The sequence below is a fragment of the Caloenas nicobarica genome, chromosome 3, assembly GCF_036013445.1.
Source record: "Caloenas nicobarica isolate bCalNic1 chromosome 3, bCalNic1.hap1, whole genome shotgun sequence".
Taxonomy (NCBI): domain Eukaryota; kingdom Metazoa; phylum Chordata; class Aves; order Columbiformes; family Columbidae; genus Caloenas; species Caloenas nicobarica.
The window spans coordinates 702,950-722,249 of record NC_088247.1 but is presented as its reverse complement, the minus strand read 5'-3'; the positions used below and the strand labels follow the sequence as shown (position 1 = coordinate 722,249).

Here is a 19,300-nt window from a genome sequence, read left to right as displayed (position 1 = left end):
CAGGTAACGCAATTACAAATGTAACCAGAGCTGACGGTGCGTTTCTGTGCGAGCGCCGGCCGCGCTGCCCCGCGTCGGGGTCTCTCTCCCCGTTTCTCACCTTGAGCGGGGGCACGCGCGGCCCCGCGGTGCCGGCGGCAGGAAAGGGCTGCGGCTGGCTGCGAAACGCCGGCGCCGGCTGGCAGTTCTCCGAGACACGTGGCTTCTTCTCGGGAGTGCTCAGAGCTCCCTCGCAGCTATCTGCCTTCCTCTTAGGGGCCTCAACGCTGACCTCCATGTCCTCGCTGCCAGGGGACGCCTTCTCCGCTGGTTCTGGACTTTTCGCGTTCGCTGCCACTTCACACGCGTCGGGGCTCTTTGGTTTGCTCGGAGCCGAAGCTGAGGTGCTGCCCGGCTCCTTGGCTGGCGCTGCCTGGGCCGCCACGTGCTTTCTGTCTTCTTCTGCCTTCTGGCCACCGGCAGCTGGGGGTTTCTCTTGAACGGCTTCTCCTTGGACCTCCTCTTGCCCAGGGCCAGCGTGGCCGTTGGGTTTTGCTGTGCTCCCACCCGGGGCCACCGAGGCCTCTGTGGCTCCGGCTGCTCTGGGCTGCAGGTCCTCCCTGCTCTCCTCTGCTCCTCTTCTCGTGGCTGCCGCTTCCTGGGCCGCCGCTGCTTCAGGCTCTGGGCGCGCAGCCGTCTCCTCGCGGGCCGGTGCCAGCGCGGCCGTCGTGCATTTTGGCTGCTCAGCTGCGGGATGTTCGGGCTCCGGCTCGGCAGGGCTGGTGTTCGCTGTCAATCTCTTGGACTCTTCAGGACTTAGTCCAGAACTATCAATAAAGCCAGAATTTTCATTTTCTAAAATATTATTGCAAAAAACATACTGTCTTTATGAGAACTTAGAGAGGGTTCTATGTACCACACCCAACATAAATGTCTCACACACCTAATTCTACACCATGATCTTTGAAAACCTTCTGTACTGTTAGTACCTCCACATGAAACAGAATTTAATAGCAAAGTTTAAAACAAACTAAATGAGATACATGGAACACAGGTTCGCTCCAGTCCTCTAACCGGATACAAATTTCCCAGGTTGCAAACCACACGGATTGGGCCAACAGTCAATATTCCCTTTAGGAGCCAGCAGGACGTGTCTGTGCAGCACGGGACACCCCGCACAGCCGGCGCTGACGCTCCCAGGGTGACATGTGCAGACAGGGACCCCGAGAAGTGTCCCCAGGAACGCGGCTGGTGCCAGAACCGCCGACGGCCCCCGAGCTCAGAGCCCACGCTGCTGCCTCCCGGAGCAGTGCCTGCTGTTCTCATCTTGATTTGTGAAAGAAAAGAACAAGCTGGGAATCTAATTCCCAGAGTGACGTCTGGTGTAGGACTGACATCATCCACCCCTCTTAACCTGTTATCAAATCTGGTTTTTTGCCCAAACATGAACCCATAGAGCTTGCTGAAGCCAGGCTGATGAGACGAGCAGAGAAGTTAACCGCCAGGACACAGGGTAACCAAGTCCTTATTAGTTATTCATATGTGTCTGTTCGTTTTCAAGTTTCTTAGTATATATATTTGCACCGAAACCTGAAATCCTCTACGGAGCAGGATGGGAAAATTTTAAAGCACAAAAGAAACAGCCGAATGACAGACTGGCAGATGTGGGAGTTCAACCCAAGTTGTGTCTGACGGAAGCTGCGGGAACCACACGAGATTTTAGGCAGGAGGTGATGACTGCAAGGGACAGGAGACACGCTCGGCCAGCACAGCCCATGTCTCTGGAACCCCGACACCAGGAGAACGTCCGGGAGCGTCTCCAGGTGTCACAGGACGGGGTGGAGGAGGTGAGGATGGAAATCTAAAGGACGCCCTCAGCGGAGGGAACCAACACTGCCCGCCCTGGGGAAAGGGTTAGAAACCACGACAGCAAACACATCGCTCTGACCGAGATCCCTCGGGCGCTTTCTCGGCCCCGTAGCAGCAGGATGAAGCCACAGACCTGCTCCAGGTTGCAGGACTGAGGAGCAGGAATTTCTTGAGGGACAGCACACGACAAACACAGCGACAGCTACGTCTGGACAGGCAATGCTGGCAGTCTCACCTCTGACCGTAGTAGCTCTCGAAGAAATGTTCCTTCCACAGCTCGACCTTCTTTTCCTTTTCTATTTCTTGCCGTATTCTCAGCTGCATTTCTGGTGTGAACTCACCTGCAAAAGGCAATAAAGGATATCTTCAAAACTACGGATAAAAGGGATCAGAAGAAGCACAGGAGCCCTCACGCTTGTGCTGTCTCCCAGGAGTCCCCTGCGCAGCAGGTGACACCGCGGCCCTGCCCGCGGGACTCGGCGTTTCTCCTGAGCTGCAGGAGCTGCTCTGCCACCCACCCCTTGCACTGCGGGGGCAGCAGCTTTATGTGCGACAGTCACAAATCACAGAACTGGGCTGGGTGGAAAAGACCTTTGATCATCGAGTCCAACTGTTAACCTCACACTGTCACAGCTCCTTTCCCCGTCAGTGTCCACTCTGGTGTCAACAGATGCTTTCTGTGAAACAGCGCTTATTAAATGAATACAAATCTACACTCAGGACATTGTAGATATGCATGCACTATGCGAGTGCCATTTCCCAAAGGAGCTGAAGATATTGGCAAAGAAATGGTAAAGAAATCATAGAATCATTTTGTTTGGAAAAGCCCCTCAAGATCATCGAGTCCAACCGTTTCCCCAGCCCTGGCACTGCCCCATGTCCTGAGAACCTCATCTCCGTCTGTCCAACCCCTCCTTCCTTCTAAGAAGCATTCAAGAGAAAACACCAAATGATGGTGGTCAAAACCAGGAGCGGTTTTAACAACTGACCAGCTCGGACCGCTGAGCTCTGCCCCTGCCTGCTCACTGGCACAGACACATCCAGAACCCACACAATATAAAGAGCTGTCCCTCCAGAACAGGATACGTTTGCTATGGAAAAGCTGCTAAAAGTCAATCATCTGGGCACGGGGAAATGGTAATTCCTTCTTCTTCAAGTGACTCCTGAAGGGCGCCGTGGTCTTGGTGAGAACTGCGGCACAGCCGCGCGGTTCAGCTCTGCAGACCAGGAGCGAGAGCGCTGCTGCCCGCGGGACTGCCAGCCCCGAATCCCCCACCTCTGCGTTCAGGCGCCGAGGCTGCTGAAGCTGCAGGAGCCCCGTACAGCAGGGAACGCTGATCTTATGTTACAGAAAAAATGACACTCAAAGGACTGACCACACCAGCTGTGCCCAGATGACTTGGCTGGTGACAAAGTGCGGTACTCTGGGAATATAATTTATCTCCTGAGCTCAGCAGTGGGCTATATTGAGCTACCCCAACTTGAGAACAGCAGCTTTACTGCCATTTCAGCAAGATTTTAAGTGCATTTTTCCTTCTTTTCTCATTTCTTACAGACACTTGCTCGTTTTTCCACATGTTAAGTTCAAAACAGAATTCCTTACTGCAGCCCTCTCTGTGATCACGAGATTAGATAGTTCTAAATCACATTTAATCTCAGGGCTGTACTGACTACCGCTGGCCTCGCCTAGTAAGTCACTGCAGTGCTCCAGCCTGCACACAAAGTCTCTTTTACACATTCCCCAAGCACTGACCAGCTGAAAGCTTTCTAGTGTTTTGCTCTGTTGTCTGGGGCAGTTTTACCTTCTGACAACCTCTCCTTCCAGCCTTGGGCAGCCGACGTGAAGAACTCGTTGTTGAGCGCAGAGCCATTCAGCTTCATCAAACCATCCGCCCCGACCTGCAACACACGGCAAAGCAAAAGGTATTAACTGGCTGGAGAGACAAACGTCACATGTTGCCACATGGGATCTGAAAATGAGCAAGAGTCTCGACATCGCCACAAATCTCTCTGGGATCTGCCTTTAACCCACTCAGAAGAAAATAAACAGCCTCGTTAAGCCAGTGCTTAGCCAAGTCTGGGATCCAGGAGGCCATGGTAAATTTTCCTCATCATAGAATCAGAGAATCGTTTTGGTTGGACAAGACCTTTTAGATCATCAAGTCCAACCACTGACCTCACACTGCCAAGGCCACCACTGCCCCACGTCCCTGAGAACCTCCTCTCCGTCTGTCCAACCCCTCCAGGGGTGGTGACTCCAGCACTGCCCTGGGCAGCCTGTTCCAATGCCCCACAGCCCTTTGGGGAAGACGTTATTCTTGATATTCGGCCCAGTTCTCCACAGTCCTGCTGCTGCACAAACATGCATGAGCAGCAGCCGGTCCGGGTGGCAAGGAGAGCTCAGCGAACGGAACAGCACGGGCTCGGAAAAGCTGCAAACCAAACGCGAGACATCGCCTGGGCCACCAGCTCCGCTGCCTCCTGCCGAACAGGAAAAAGCACATGAAGGAAAAGGAAGGACAGAAAAGGTGTCATAGAAATGTAACTTGGAAATGTCTATGACCATATTCATGCCCGATCCAGGACAAACAGGGACAAACAAAGCTCAAAACCCATTCTGTCTTCAAGAGCTGGTTCACCAAAGAGGGCACTCAAGCTACAGAGTTGGGCAAAAATGAGAAAGCGTGAGGTTCAGAGCGGAACGTGGCATGGGGGAAATTATAACCAGAGTGATAAAACATGGATGAGGTTTGCTTTGCTCTTTATCCCACAGAAGAAAATGTGGAATTTCACTACCAGAAACACAAACACACACATATCATTCAGAAAGTCACAGAAGTTCGCAGTGGGCAAAACTGCTGTGCTTCCATTTCAGGCATAAATAATACATCTGAACAAACAAGCAAAATCCAACTGCTCAGATGTAGGATGCATCCGATTCCACGGGGAGACGTGCGCAGCAAATGTTCAACGGTGCAGGGTTTGGTAAGAGAAACAACACCCTTTTCCTGAGGCAGGTAATTCAAATGATGGAAGCACCTCCCAGAAGGTTTGTTAGGTGAGATTTACTGAGAGAGCTTTAAGTTTTGGGCTAGGGGCAGCCATTATGGGGAGATACAAAACCGGAGATTTATTTTCTAGTCCAAATCTCTATTGATGGCCTACAGTGCGCAGAATCCACCGCTCGTTGGTGCTGCCCACTCCCCGTGCCGGGGACAGAACCGCTGCAGGGTGCGGGGACAGAACCGGGGACAGAACCAGCACAGGGTGCGGGGACAGAACCGGGGACAGAACCAGGGACAGAACCAGCACAGGGTACGGGGACAGAACCGGGGAAAGAACCAGGGACAGAACCAGCACAGGGTGCAGGGACAGAACCGGGGACAGAACCAGCACAGGTTGCGGGGACAGAACCGGGGACAGAACCAGAACAGGGTGTGGGAACAGAACCGGGGACAGAACCAGCACAGGGTGTGGGGACAGAACCGGGGAAAGAACCAGGGACAGAACCAGCACAGGGTGCAGGGACAGAACCGGGGACAGAACCAGAACAGGGTGTGGGAACAGAACTGGGGACAGAACCGGGGACAGAACCAGAACAGGGTGCGGGGACAGAACCGGGCACAGAACCAGAAGAGGGTGCAGGGACAGGACCGGGGACAGAACCAGGGACAGAACCAGAACAGGGTGCAGGGACAGAACCGGGCACAGAACTGGGGACAGAACCGGGGACAGAACCAGAACAGGGTGCGGGGACAGAACCAGGGACAGAACCAGAACAGGGTGCAGGGACAGGACCGGGGACAGAACCGCCGCAGGGTGCCGGGTCCAGCAGAGCAGCCGCCTCCCGTGCCCCGCAGCAGCAGCGGTGCCAGCTCAGGTCAGTCACTGCCCAGCACAACACCAGAATCGGGACCTTTCCCAACCAGCACGTCCAACGCCTTCAGCTCTTCTCCTCTTGACCGCGGCAAAGCCTGACGTTTTTTAAAGCACGCATCCACACTTGATGTGGTGGGCTGCTCTAGGAGATTTATTGCAGCAAAATGTAAAATTTGTCCTCTCTGGTGCCAAGAAATATTATTTAGCTAGTCAAAATTTGTTCTCAGTCCAACTCTCATTCAATGTAAGGACAACTAAACTTGAAAGTCAGGACAGAAATGCCTTGCCATCTGCTGTGACGTTCTTGCCAGTAAACTCCACCTGCAAACTCCATCACATCATATTTTGACACATACCTAGTTATTACAAAGGCCACGGGACTTATAAAACAATTCCTTCAAAAATCTATTGGCTCAGCCTTGGACTAACAAGTCCCTGATGAATGCTGATTGAAGATTAGAATTGAAGAGACAACACAAAATGTTAGAACCCCTCCTGACTCCAAAGGAGCAGGATGTGTTTGCAAAGCCTCCCCTGTGACGTGGAGCCCGGTGCTGCTGCCAGGCCCGACACGTTACAAATGGTCAGGGAGAACCACAGGAGCAGCGCCGGAGATGGATGCGACTGCACGGAACAGGACGCCTGTGCCAAGTGCCTGTGTCTGACCCGTGTCCCCTCACAGTCTATAGTGAGGGAGTCAACTGAGAGCGTGGAGGTCGGGACTCGGTTCATCTCGTCCTGAAGCCAACACCTGGATCTGGGCACAGGCTCTTGGACCGACTGGATTTCCACTCTGTGAGAGGAGCCCGGAGGCACCAGCTGAGATGCAGAGCCCTGGAGGCGACCAAGCTGTGTGAACACATCCAGCACTGACCTGAACAGCGCACAGAAAGTATCTTCAAGGGACCTGCAGATCTGAGACGGGACACGCCGAAGATTTCCATCCGGAGTGGCATCTTGAAGCCAGCTCTGATGTCTAAAGAACATTTCAAATGGCCTAGGCACATAGCCAAGGCGTCTAGATGAACAGCCTGTGGCCAGAATGCCGGGGCTCTGAACCCGCCGCCGTGCTGGAGACACAACACACGGGGAAGGTCAAAGGAAGGAAGCATCCTCGTTCTAGCTACAGCTTTTCTGGAACTGAGCATGAAGAGAACGAAATTCACTTCCTCAACTTAGTGTTTTTACCTCCTTTTACATGCAAGTGCAACATTTGTTCTTGTCTCTTAGTCCCACCCGCCTTCCACAAGCTGCTGAAGGAAACTGCTGTGGGGTGCGATTGCTTCAGGCTGTTCTTTCATGTGCCCCTTCAGAAATTTATCCGATCCGGCTGAGCTGCAATAACTGGCTCACCAACAGACGCCCCGAGCTGTCCATTCAGTGCTGCAGGTCGAGTTCTTACCCCTTGTCACTCATGTTCATTGTTCCTGTTGTCACTGTTCAGTGAAGAGCTCATGAAAACCTTCGCTGTTCCTGCTGTGCCACTCCCGGAGCACATGAACTTGTTCCTGCTTTTCTGCTTTTCCAGACTTGTCTCTTCACACACAAAGAGATCTTGGACAGACAAGCCACAAAAATGCACTGACCCTGCACGCTTGGAACCTTCCATCTAGCGTGTGTCGGGACAGGACACGAGTGCTTTGGAGCAGGTCAGGTCTCCTCGGCAATCTGCACACGCAATAGAAAACTCATTTGGATTTCGCGTCACTAAATCCAAATGTGGCAGCAGTTACACAAGGTCACGAGGAACAAGAACGCTGGAACTAAACGGCCGCAGCAGTTCAGGCGTTCGGTGGGGAGGCACTGGGCTGAAAGCTGTGGGGTTGATGCTGTACCGAGGAGCCTGGGGAGGATGGAGAGGACGATGGTGACGCCGCTGCGTCCTCGTCACTCCTGGCTGTGCTCAGGTCCAGTGTAACAGAAACGCGGCTCTGGCCGGAGCTGGGAATACAGAGCTGCTCAAACGGACGAAGCCACCGGTTTAACAAACCTGAATCCTTTTCTGGTAGCAGCAAATACCTGAATGAATTACTGAAGAATTTTCCAATTTTTTTTACACTGTGCAGAGAAGAAAAAGTCTAACCCATGAGACACAAACTGAGTATCTGACGGCGGCGCTGGCTGACGTACCTGCCGGTCCACCTCGGGCAGCAGCAGCAGCAGGCGCTGCTGGCACTCGGCGGGCAGCACCGAGAACGTGTGCTTGTTGATCAGCGCCCGCAGGTTGGTGTTCACCAGGATGGAGTCGGGAGTTTCCACGTCGATCTCCGCACACTTGGTCCTCTTCAGCTGCCCTGCAATGAACCACAGCCGTCAGTAACGTCTGACCCAGGGAAGGGTAGAGCCTCCTTTGGACTCACTGCACCCGAGGTTTTCAAAGTGCCGCCTCAGTCAGCCGTTTCAAACCTGGACTTGAAATACACGTTTTACCTTTGCACGTACAGTTAAAAACCAAATGTGAGAGGTCCCTTCCAGCACAGAAAATTTCCATACCCAATGTATCGCATCCCGTGTCAGTTCACTTCTGTGGGAACCTGGCTGTCTGGGGACTGGTACAGAGGCTTTTTCAGGAGGGTTCTAGAACTGCTTTTAGCTCCATCAGTTTGCTATTTTAAGCCTCCAGTTAAGGTCAGTTTGTTCCTCGGGATTTCTTTTTGGACTTTCCTACTTTGTTATCAGCAAAAGCGTTTCAGAAAAATTCATCAGCTCATTTCTTTGTGTAGAAACCACAACACCAGACAAAGCTGTAAAAATGCATAACTATTCTCTCTCCTTTGCTGTGTTGGAAAGGCAGTAAGTCCAACACGAACCCTCACGCTACAGCCAGTGCCAGGTATGTGCTGCAAATTCAGAGAAGAATAATGCAGAAAGCATTTGTACTGTGTGCTTTGTTTCCTTCAGGGGCATTCCCTGTCTGGTACTGGCAAAATCCCATGTGTTTCAAAGCTTAGATTGAAGGGTGTTATTAGCAAAAAGGGTGATATTTAGACAGACTCTGCTCCCCCTGGCTACAGGGATGACAGCAATTGTTTTTAAGGTAACGGTACCTAACAAAATAAACGTTTCATTAGAGGCAGTCTGCACTATTGGAAGTGACTCAGAAAATGGCTCAGCAGTTTATAATCTACTGAAGCTACAGAATTTCCTCATTAGAGGAACCAATGACACATGCCCTGACAAGTGCCCGTTTCCACCAGAGATAAGGGCGATCTGGGGTGATTAGAGACCCCAGCACGTCCTCAGGTTCCCCGAGGTCCAGTCACTGGTGTATGAGAGAAACCACAGCGGGTCCGGGGGCTGAGAAGGACCCAACCCCAGTGAACAGGAAGGGCCTGAAGGATGAAGATCTGGGAAGGAATTTCTCTTTTTAACGTTTATCAAAGTGTCTTAAGCACATTAAAAAGCCTGCTAAATAATGCAAGTCCTTCTTTGCTTCTCAAACAGCAAGCCGCAAATTCACAGGTAGGAACCCCTGATGATAAGAAATAAGAAGAGGTTTATTTGCATATGTAAGGTTTGAATTGTTTATTCTGATTCACACTGCATACTAGCAGTACCTTCCAGAGTTGTCCAGAAGTCACTTTGGCAATGGAATTAATTACACATTTTACTCAATTTTGCTACTTCGGCTTTTGTTTGTTATCAGAGCAACCAAATCTCTGTAAGCAGAAAAATAAATCTCTTACTTGCATGGAGCCTGTCAGATCTCTGGAATGGTTTCTTCCCCAGCCCTGGCAAGGAGTTTTCCAGCTTAACAGAGGGAGAGGAGCTGGAGGTGGAGTTGTGAGGGCTGCTCGACCGCCCATCCGACTGCTTTCCGTCCCAAGCTGCGCAGGAAATGGAGACAGTTAAACACAGGGATGGACAAAGAAATCTTACAAGACACATCTGCTTGGACTGGAATAGAGGTTCCTCAACGCGCGTATCCTCATCCCGGCAGCTCTGGGACACCGATAGTCCTTCACTCTGGCAGCAGCAGGTCCCTCTGCAGCGGTGACACTGCCACAAAGGGACCAACAGCCGTTTCACTCATGCTTCAAGTCTGTTCCCCAGTTAGTCCCACCGTATTTCCAGCAATGATCTTGTTAAACCTTCCTTTCAGAGGCAGCTTTAGTTTCTGCTAGAGTTGACTGTCAGAAAAAGATCTCTTCATACTTTCTGTGTGCTTTCTAAATTTTAACCTACTATTGTAGCACCTGTTCTTTTAGACCATCTCGGTAATTCCTCCTCCTCTTTCAAATACTCCAGAGATATTTCCGTGTCCCCCCCCAAAGTCACTACTTAGCCAAGCTAGACAGATTTCAGCACCACGATTTCTCCTTACGAATCACCGCCACCCACATTCTCTTCCATGTGGCAGTGTGTTCCTGTGGTGGGCACAGCTCCCTCCCCACATTCTCTGGTTTCCTCGCCCCCTCTGCTGCAGTCAGATGAACAAGAACACGAGCTGCTCTTCCCTCTGCCCTCTTTGGGTTTAGTGTAACCACAGGTACTCACTCAGGTATGGAGAGGTTCTGAAGTCCCAGCCCTCAAAAGAGAAACTCCACCGTACACGTGATGAAGTGACAAACCAACCGAATGCTGGCTCTGATTAACGATTGGCACTAACCAGTTCCTTCAGCCAGCCCGTGCCAGCTTTGTCCTCCATCTGCCTCTCTTGCTCTCTGCCTGGTTCCTTCTCCTCCTTGCACTGGCTGTTCCACTTCTGAGCAAACACATCCCTGACCTGTGCAATTACTGCCTTGCTTTGTCAGAATATCGCGCTCTCTCCGCTTGTATGTTTAATTTACTTTTCCACCTCACTATATCCCGCTGTCCAGCTGTGAGTTGTTTCCATCTGCTCTCACACGGGCAGGAGGGGAAAAAGGACTCCCTGGCTGCTGACAAAACCATACAAACACCACTCATGTTGCAGCTTTTACAGAGACCACCGCCCAGCCTACCCGGGGCGGTACAAACACACACCGTTCCTGCCCTAAACCAGACCAAGGAGCCACAGCAAAAGCTGGGGAGCACGGTTTCCTGAAAGCACACGTGAAATCAGCTCCACCTGTCATTTCCTTCTGTCCCGCACAACCTCTCAGGCAGGAGAGCTCAGCGGGCTGGGCGCTGGCGTGGGGAGACGTCAGCTCTTTGGGGAGGACAGGCCAAGAAGGTCATCTCTACCCACACAGGCCCGTGGGACCCCACGAGCTGAACCCGCGGGTCCTGGGGAGCCCAGCCCGTCCTTACGAGTCTTCTCTCTACCAGCTCACAGAATCACAGAACCACAGGATGTCAGGAGTTGGAAGGACCTCGAAAGCTCATCCAGCCCAATCCCCCCGCCGGAGCAGGAACACCCAGATGAGGTTACACAGGAAGGTGTCCAGGCGGGTTTGAACGTCTGCAGAGAAGGAGACTCCACAACCTCCCTGGGCAGCCTGGGCCAGGCTCTGGCACCCTCACCATGAAGAAGTTTCTTCTCATATTTAAGTGGAACCTCCTGTGTTCCAGTTTGCACCCATTGCCCCTTGTCCTGTCACTGGTTGTCACCCAGAAGAGCCTGGCTCCATCCTCCTGACACTCCCCCTTTCCATATTGATCCCCATGAATGAGGTCACCCCTCAGTCTCCTCTTCTCCAGCTCAGAGCCCCAGCTCCTCAGCCTTTCCTCACACGGGAGATGCTCCACTCCACTCCACTCCACTCCACTCCAGCTTGGAAAAGAAATGAAGATCGTGGGAGATTCTTTACAACTAAGAAAGGCAAACATTGCACCCATCTTCAAAAAGGGCCAAACAGACAGCCTGAGAAGGGCCGGACTGGTTCGTCCCACTGTCCTCCCTGGGAACTCACGGAGTGGCCCTCCTGGAGCACTTCTGGTCACACGAAGGGGACAGTGATGACTGGAGTAGTCAGCATGGACTTAAATCACACCTGCCTTCTGTGACCAAGCTACGGGATCTGTGGATGCTGTAAGAGGGGTGGGTGCCATTCACCTTGACTTCGGCAAGGCGTCGGACATTGTCCCACGATGCTGTCCCCAAGCCGGGACGTCAGGGATGGGCAGACATGCAGCTGGGTGAGGGCGGGCGAGGGGCAGGCTCAGGGTCACCTCTGTACACGCTGGGGGGCTGGACACGAGTGGGGGTCAGGGCACCCGTCCCGCTCCTCTTCTGGGTCTGGGGGAGGCACTGGAGCGCTTGCTCCCGTCTGCAGGTAATGCCGGATTTGTGGGGAGCAGGGGGCTCCCGGGGGCAGAGGGAGATGAGCAGGAGGATGGACCCAGGCTGGTCACAGGGGAACAAGAAAAACAGGCAAGAGCCAGCAGGATATAAGGAAAAATTGTACCCCCACGAGGACAGTGTGCAACGGGGCCCAGAGAGGCTGGGTCATCTCCAACCCTGCAGGTTTCCAAGACCTGACTGGCCAGAGCCCTGAGCGGCCCAGGGGAGGCCAAGCTGGGCCTGCTCTGAGCTGGAGTCGCGACTGGAGACCTCCCGAGGTCCCTCCCAACGTGAATGGTCCTGTGATCCTGTCGTGTTTTCAGAGGAGGACCAGAAAGGCTGGATGAGTTGACACGTAGAATGAACAATAGCTTGCAACTGTCGTGGAGTGGCAAAATATGGGGAAGTCAGAGAGAAAAAAGAAAAAAATTAAACAGAGATGCTGGAAGAAAATAGTTCACCTATGAATAAAGTGGATGTGGCAATAGTTTGGGAAACATGAGACCAGAATCAGGAGAGAAACACCAGTGCCACGACCTCCCGGCCCAGCGGGACACGCGTGGTGGGGAAGGGCCAGGCAGCAGGTCCCATGCCCGGGGTCCTGGCCATGCCCAGGAAAGGCAAAAGCCTCCTTAGAATCACAAAAATAAAGACATGGAGCAATACTTTATGTACTCTAAGACAAGTTCGGATCACTTACTCCATTAGTCTGTTTTAATGATTACTCTGTGTTAGCTAACAACCTTACAAACTGTCCTGCCCGTTCCAGTCCCTCGCAGGTCTCCCTGTTCCCCATTCCCGTCCCTCGCAGGTCTCCCTGTTCCCTGTTCCAGTCCCTCGCAGGTCTCCCTGTTCCCCGTTCCAGTCTCTCACAGGTCTCCCTGTTCCCCGTTCCCATCTCTCACAGGTCTCCCTGTTCCCTGTTCCAGTCCCTCACAGGTCCCCCTGTGCCCCCATTCCCGTCTCTCGCAGGTCTCCCTGTTCCCCCATTCCCGTCCCTCGCAGGTCTCCCTGTGCCCCCATTCCCGTCCCTCACAAGTCTCCCTGTGCCCCCATTCCCGTCTCTCGCAGGTCTCCCTGTGCCCCCATTCCCATCTCTCACAGGTCTCCCTGTTCCTCCGTTCCAGTCCCTCGCAGGTCTCCCTGTGCCCCCATTCCCGTCTCTCGCAGGTCTCCCTGTGCCCCCGTTCCAGTCCCTCGCAGGTCTCCCTGTTCCTCCGTTTCAGTCCCTCACAGGTCCCCCTGTGCCCCCATTCCCGTCTCTCGCAGGTCTCCCCGTTCCCCCGTTCCAGTCCCTCGCAGGTCCCCCTGTGCCCCCATTCCCATCTCTCGCAGGTCTCCCTGTGCCCCCGTTCCAGTCCCTCGCAGGTCTCCCTGTGCCCCCATTCCCATCTCTCGCAGGTCTCCCTGTGCCCCCGTTCCAGTCCCTCGCAGGTCTCCCTGTGCCCCCATTCCCGTCTCTCGCAGGTCTCCCTGTTCCTCCGTTCCAGTCCCTCGCAGGTCTCCCTGTTCCCCCATTCCCGTCTCTCGCAGGTCTCCCTGTTCCTCCGTTCCAGTCCCTCGCAGGTCTCCCTGTGCCCCCGTTCCAGTCCCTCGCAGGTCTCCCTGTTCCCCATTCCCGTCTCTCGCAGGTCTCCCCGTTCCCCCGTTCCAGTCCCTCGCAGGTCTCCCTGTTCCTCCGTTCCAGTCCCTCGCAGGTCTCCCTGTTCCCCCATTCCCGTCTCTCGCAGGTCTCCCTGTTCCTCCGTTCCAGTCCCTCGCAGGTCTCCCTGTGCCCCCGTTCCAGTCCCTCGCAGGTCTCCCCGTTCCCCCGTTCCAGTCCCTCGCAGGTCTCCCTGTTCCTCCGTTCCAGTCCCTCGCAGGTCTCCCTGTGCCCCCGTTCCAGTCCCTCGCAGGTCTCCCTGTGCCCCCGTTCCAGTCCCTCGCAGGTCTCCCTGTTCCTCCGTTCCAGTCCCTCGCAGGTCTCCCTGTTCCTCCGTTTCAGTCCCTCACAGGTCTCCCTGTGCCCCCGTCCCTGCACGAAGATGCGATTCCCTGGGCAGGGAGCTCCGAGATGGGCTCCTCGGGACATTATCTGCCTGTTGGGATAGTGAACCATGTTGGTTTAATCCCAGTTAGCAGAGAAATTGCAAAAGGCTTTTAAACTACCATTTAATGCTAGAGACTTGATACACCTGGCACTGCGTTTTCTTAATACCGCCACGGGAAAGGTATAATTTTCTACTGGATGAATTCTGGCTTCCTTCTCATACCACATCAGCCTCGGCACAAAGGGCACAAGCACATCTTAGGGCTGAAATTCAAACAATCAGGATGATATTGACCTTTTTACCCATTTTGAAAGGGTCTGAACTACAAAGCTGGCTGGGAACATCAGGAAACCTCATCAACTCTTCAGCCCTTACTCTGCTGTTAAACGATGCCCCAAGTCCAGCTGACAAACGTGCCTGTTCCTTTCAGCTGGAGGATGGATGGCGCACAGCCATAACCCTGCGTGTGTCTGACCAGATGTTACCAGATACATTCCAGCAGTAAATAACCAGCAAGCCAGGACAGGCTGGTCTTGTTTGGGTTTGGATTTGTTTAGAGCTATTTGGAAAGGGAGAATAAACAAACACACTAAAACACAGAAAGAATTTTATACTAAAGCAAATCAGCGTGAGATGAGGAAACATCTCCCGTTAATGAAAGGTGGTAGGGAAAGGAAATCAAATAACCTGCACTGTGTCCATGGTGGATAGGCCAGGAAATCTTGGGTTTAAGCCCAAGGAAGCGAGAAAAGATTCTGAGTAGAGGCTAAGAAAAACATGGTAAGGATGAAGCTAATAAAGCAGGAAGGGCAAGACTTGCTGGGAGTTTTTGGTCTTTGCATCAACAGCATCTCTTGGAACAGACTGAGGAAAACACCCAGTTTCTGCTGGCTCTGACATTTCCCAACCTGACCACTGCATTTCAGCCAAACATTCACATCATCACGTGAAGAATAACCAAGAGCAACACGTTTTTCATGCCGATACTGTCTTATTGCTGTTGTATAGTCCTCTCTGGCTGCTTCTACACCAGCAAACAGCCGGGTGACATGGGGCACTCCCCTGGCCCCGAGAACAAGGGGCCCGATCCGGCCGTGGCCATGTCCTGACGCTTTCTGTGTCCCCGGCAGGGCTGGCCACGTTCAGATCAGATCACCCACAGGGAACAATGTCTGGCTGGACCCGGACACCAGGCCGTGCCGAGGAGGCTGCTGGCGCGTCCTGAGCCAAAGCTGCGCCAGGGAATTTCGCAGAACGGACTGACCGAGGGCCAGTTCCTGTGCCCGGTCCTGCGGCACTGGGTAACTCAGCAGCAGAGACGCAGCTTTTCTCTCCCCACACACCTCTGGTCCTTGGTCTAGGCACAGGCTCGTGGGCTGAAGGACTGGCTGCTCGGAACGGGGAGGAGCTGTGGGGCTGGAAATAGTTCGGTAAGGTAACGGTTCCATATTACCCATCTTTACCAAAAAGTCATTTTTAAGAAGACTGAAAATAGCTGAGGATTCGGGATTCAAGATGTAGTTCTGTTGCGATCTGACTGCTTTCTCTCCCTTTCTGCGGGCGTCATGATTGCCAGCCTCAGCCACTCCATCTGCGAGAGAACACCCAACAGTGGCTGCGTCTTCCTCAACGCTCACATTTTCATGAGCATCGTCTTCCTGAGATGAATCAGGACCAGTCAAGTACATCAAGGGTGAATGATGGAAAAGAAGGTAATTACTGAGAGGGAGGGAATTTCCACCTCAGAACTGTCTGAGTTTGACAGCACAGCATTTTACCCACCATAATTAGTGTAGCAGATGGGGAATAAGAGCAGGAGCTTCAGAAGTAGACACAGCTTCACCAGCCAGGGCCTGTGCGTGTTGCAGGGGAACAGGATCAGGACTGCGAAGCAGAGGAGGAGGTCGTCACTTTCTGGAAGCCAGGCCTCTTTTCCTCTTGTATGCAACACCACTGCTCCAGCTCCAAACCACATGTACCAACCCTGCGTACCTAAATTCTGCTTATTTTTAGGTGCCAACAGTCCCCTCCCCGTTACAGCGGCAGGAGGACGTAATGACAAAGAACGGCTGAGTGAAAAAAGAATGCGATTCCCTGTACAGAAACACAAAGTGATGTACAAAATGAACTCCCTTAACCTTACAGACATAGTGTTGGGCTCCTAAAATAGGAAATGACAACTCAGGAAAGAGTCTCAGAATCTCAACAGTTGTAGGAAAACGCCTGCTTTTGGTGGGGTCAACAAAAGCAAAGTGAACGTTAGGAATTGTTAAGAAAAGATGAACAAAATATAATCATAGAATCCCAGGTTGGAAGTGACCTCAAGGATCACCTGGCCCAGCCCTCCTTGGCAAAGCCCGGTCTAGCCAAGCTGGCCCGGCCCTGGCCAGCTGAATCTTCAACGTGTCCAGTGTTGGGAAATGCACAACTTCCCTGGCGAGATTATTCAAGTGGCTGACTGTTCTCATCATGACAAATTTTCCTTTGGTATACAGAACACCAAAATGATGCTGAACAGATTCAGAATGCACCTGCACCCTGAATACCGTGTACAGTTTTCATTCTCGACTACAAAAAGCAATAGAGCTTTCCACATGAGAAATGAGATCGTACGGTACGGCTCTTCAGACTGAAAAAGATGTCTACAGAAGCCACAAGTGGCAAAATTGTTGAATAAACACTAGTTGCTCATTGCCTGTTTGATAATTAGAAGGAATCAAATAAAGGCAGAAGGAGCCTGGCTCAAACCAAACAAAACCGAGTAGTTTTTACAGTGTGGTGTTTGCCACAAGGCACCAGCAAAGTCAACTTGCCCACTCTCCAGGTCAGGCAAACCCACTGAAGAAAATCCCACCCAGCCCAAGTGATCCTGAGCCCCATCCTGCTTGGGAGGTCCCTGAGCGCTACTGCACTCCTGCTCCGCTTTTACACACTCCCAACGCATGGGCTGTGGCAGCGCTGCACACAGGGCACCTGGCCAAGCGTGTCTGATGTCACAGCCCTGCTGCTCTGATTCCTGCCACAAGTACAATCCAAAGCAAACTGGTGTTCGGTGACCTGCGAGACGGTACAAGAGCCGCTACTGGTAACGGTTACGGATTGATAAAATAACGATGGTGTCAGTCTACAGAGTCATTTACCTGTATGACACAAAAATCAGTCAGTACAAACATGGAGGTTTGTTCAGCTTGGAGGAGACTGAGAGAAGAACTCATGGTGGTGACAGCTTCCTCAGCAGGGGAGCAGCAAGGGCAGGCACCAAACTCTTCTCTTTAGCGACCAGTGACAGAACCCAGGGAACGGCAGAAGATGTGCCAGGGAGGGTCAGTTGGACATGAGGAAAAGGTTCTTCACCCAGAGGTGCTGGACACTGAACAGGCTCCCCAGGGAGGTGTCCCGGCCCCAACCTGACAGTGTTCAAGAAGAGACTGGACAACGTCCTCAGACACACGGGGTGACCTGTGGGGTGTCCTGTGCAGGGACAGGAGTTGGGCTCCATGATCCTGTGGGTCCTTCCAGCTCAGGACATTCTATGAGTCTATGGAGGCTTTCAGGTCAGAACATACACCTTGGGAACAAGATGTGAAAGCCACACTGCAGAATGAGAAGCCTCTTAGTATTTCTTTTTTTCCAAAGTGAAGCACCACCTAATTTGCTTAGCCACGGGAAGTACCTGACCACAGCGTACAGGCAACTCCCAGGGAAGACATTTATCACAGAAAAAGCTTTTTAACCAGACAATGGTGCAATAAGATCTCTTTAGGATCTATTCTTAACTGAATGCTTTCCTAATAAGATCAAAGCTGGGAAAACAGAAGCTAGACTCTTTCAGAAACAAAAAGAACACCATGCAAAAAGAGAGCTTTCTTCTCTCATCCCCTAAGGACAAAAAAAGGCGAGTTGAAGCGGATGACAGGCCAAGAAAGCACAGGAGCGTCACCGCACGTACCAGATTTTGCAGGTGCGGAGTCAGCGGCCGCCTTGACGGCCTTGAGCAGGGCGTGCTGGCTGGTGGGCATGGCGGCCCGGCATTGCTGCTGCTGCTGCTGCTGCTGCTGCTGCTGCTGTTTCTGCTGCTGCTTCTGCTGCTGCTGCTTCTGCTGCTGCTTCAGGGCCTGCGCAGGAGACAGGAGAACGTGACCAAGGGAAGTGCAAAATACCCTCAGCAATCATTAGCACACAGTACAAACCGCTTGTTTTACGGCAACCGATAGCTGGGTTCTGATTCTAACTATGTCAAAAGTTCAAAACTTCCGAAACACATTCCATTCGCGTAGGACGCTGATCCTGTCTGTTTAAATACACTAGCAGACGGATCTCCTACCTTTGCATCTAAAGCAAAAAGTTAATGGCTGTGGAACATCTTAAGTTGTGTCGTTTCATGAAAAAAATGATCCCTAGAGAATGCAATGAGAAAGGATTCCAAATCTGGAGTTGGTTCAAGAAGTAATTATACAAATAACTTCGAAGTAAAAGTACCATCGTGTAATTCATTTCTGTCTCCTAGAGAAGCAAGTGGCAACTTAACTAAAAATCTTTAACGGAGACACTACCCATTAGGAAGGACTTTTTTAATTAAGAAAGTAACAAAGACTAAAACACCAAAGAGAAGAAAATAAATCTTTTGTTTCCAAAAAGCCTGTTAAGGCGACCATAACACAGTCTAAAGGGCACAGGGGGCTGAGCCAAGGAAGGAAGGCGGCAGCTTGGTTAAACTGCAGTGTTTACCCAAAGTGCCCATTTTCAAAAACTCAAATCCAAACCCAGATAAACTTAACAGCACAATAAATTATGACAGATCAAGTATACTGTGGAATTTCAAAATAGGAAGTAATGGCAAAGATTATGCTGCATATACACAAATGAGTGAGATTGTTAACTAGAGATCACCAGTATCTTAAATAACAATAATAACAATAATAAAACCAACAATGATAATACTAATATCAACAATAATAATACAGTTAGAACAAGGAGAGAGAATAAAAATATGCATGAACCTGCAGAATCTGCCACACGAGGAAAACAAAGCCAGACTGACTTCCAGTTTGTAAAGGCACAAACGAGGGAGACTGACAGCAAAAGGATACAGATCATGAACAGACACCTTAGATTCCTATTTTCCAATTTATTAAATAATTCTTATTTAGGCACTTCTACCATAGGTTTAAGGAGAGGAAAAAAAAATCAGCCAATCTGAAGCTCAGCAACATTGAAAATCAGTAAGAGGAAGAATCGTTCGCAATGCACAATTAACCCCCTGTTATTGAGATCAAAAGCTAAAAAAAAAAAAAAAAAAAAAAAGATTAAAAGAGACCTGGCATTCATATGAATAACA

The 19,300-nt window shown here is 51.7% G+C and overlaps 1 protein-coding gene across 3 annotated transcripts in view; it reads right to left on the bottom strand.

The window, feature by feature from the left end:
* ASXL2 (ASXL transcriptional regulator 2) overlaps positions 1–19,300 on the bottom strand; it is a 110,247-nt gene that overhangs the window by 9,791 nt on the left and 81,156 nt on the right. For all 3 annotated transcript variants that reach the window (XM_065632394.1, XM_065632395.1, XM_065632396.1), the window contains 6 exons: positions 17,912–18,077; positions 9,414–9,554; positions 7,858–8,021; positions 3,651–3,747; positions 2,084–2,189; positions 101–806 (listed from right to left, as the gene is read on the bottom strand). In XM_065632394.1, coding sequence (XP_065488466.1) covers positions 101–806; positions 2,084–2,189; positions 3,651–3,747; positions 7,858–8,021; positions 9,414–9,554; positions 17,912–18,077 — 1,380 coding nt within the window. The remainder of the gene's footprint in view (positions 1–100; positions 807–2,083; positions 2,190–3,650; positions 3,748–7,857; positions 8,022–9,413; positions 9,555–17,911; positions 18,078–19,300) is intronic.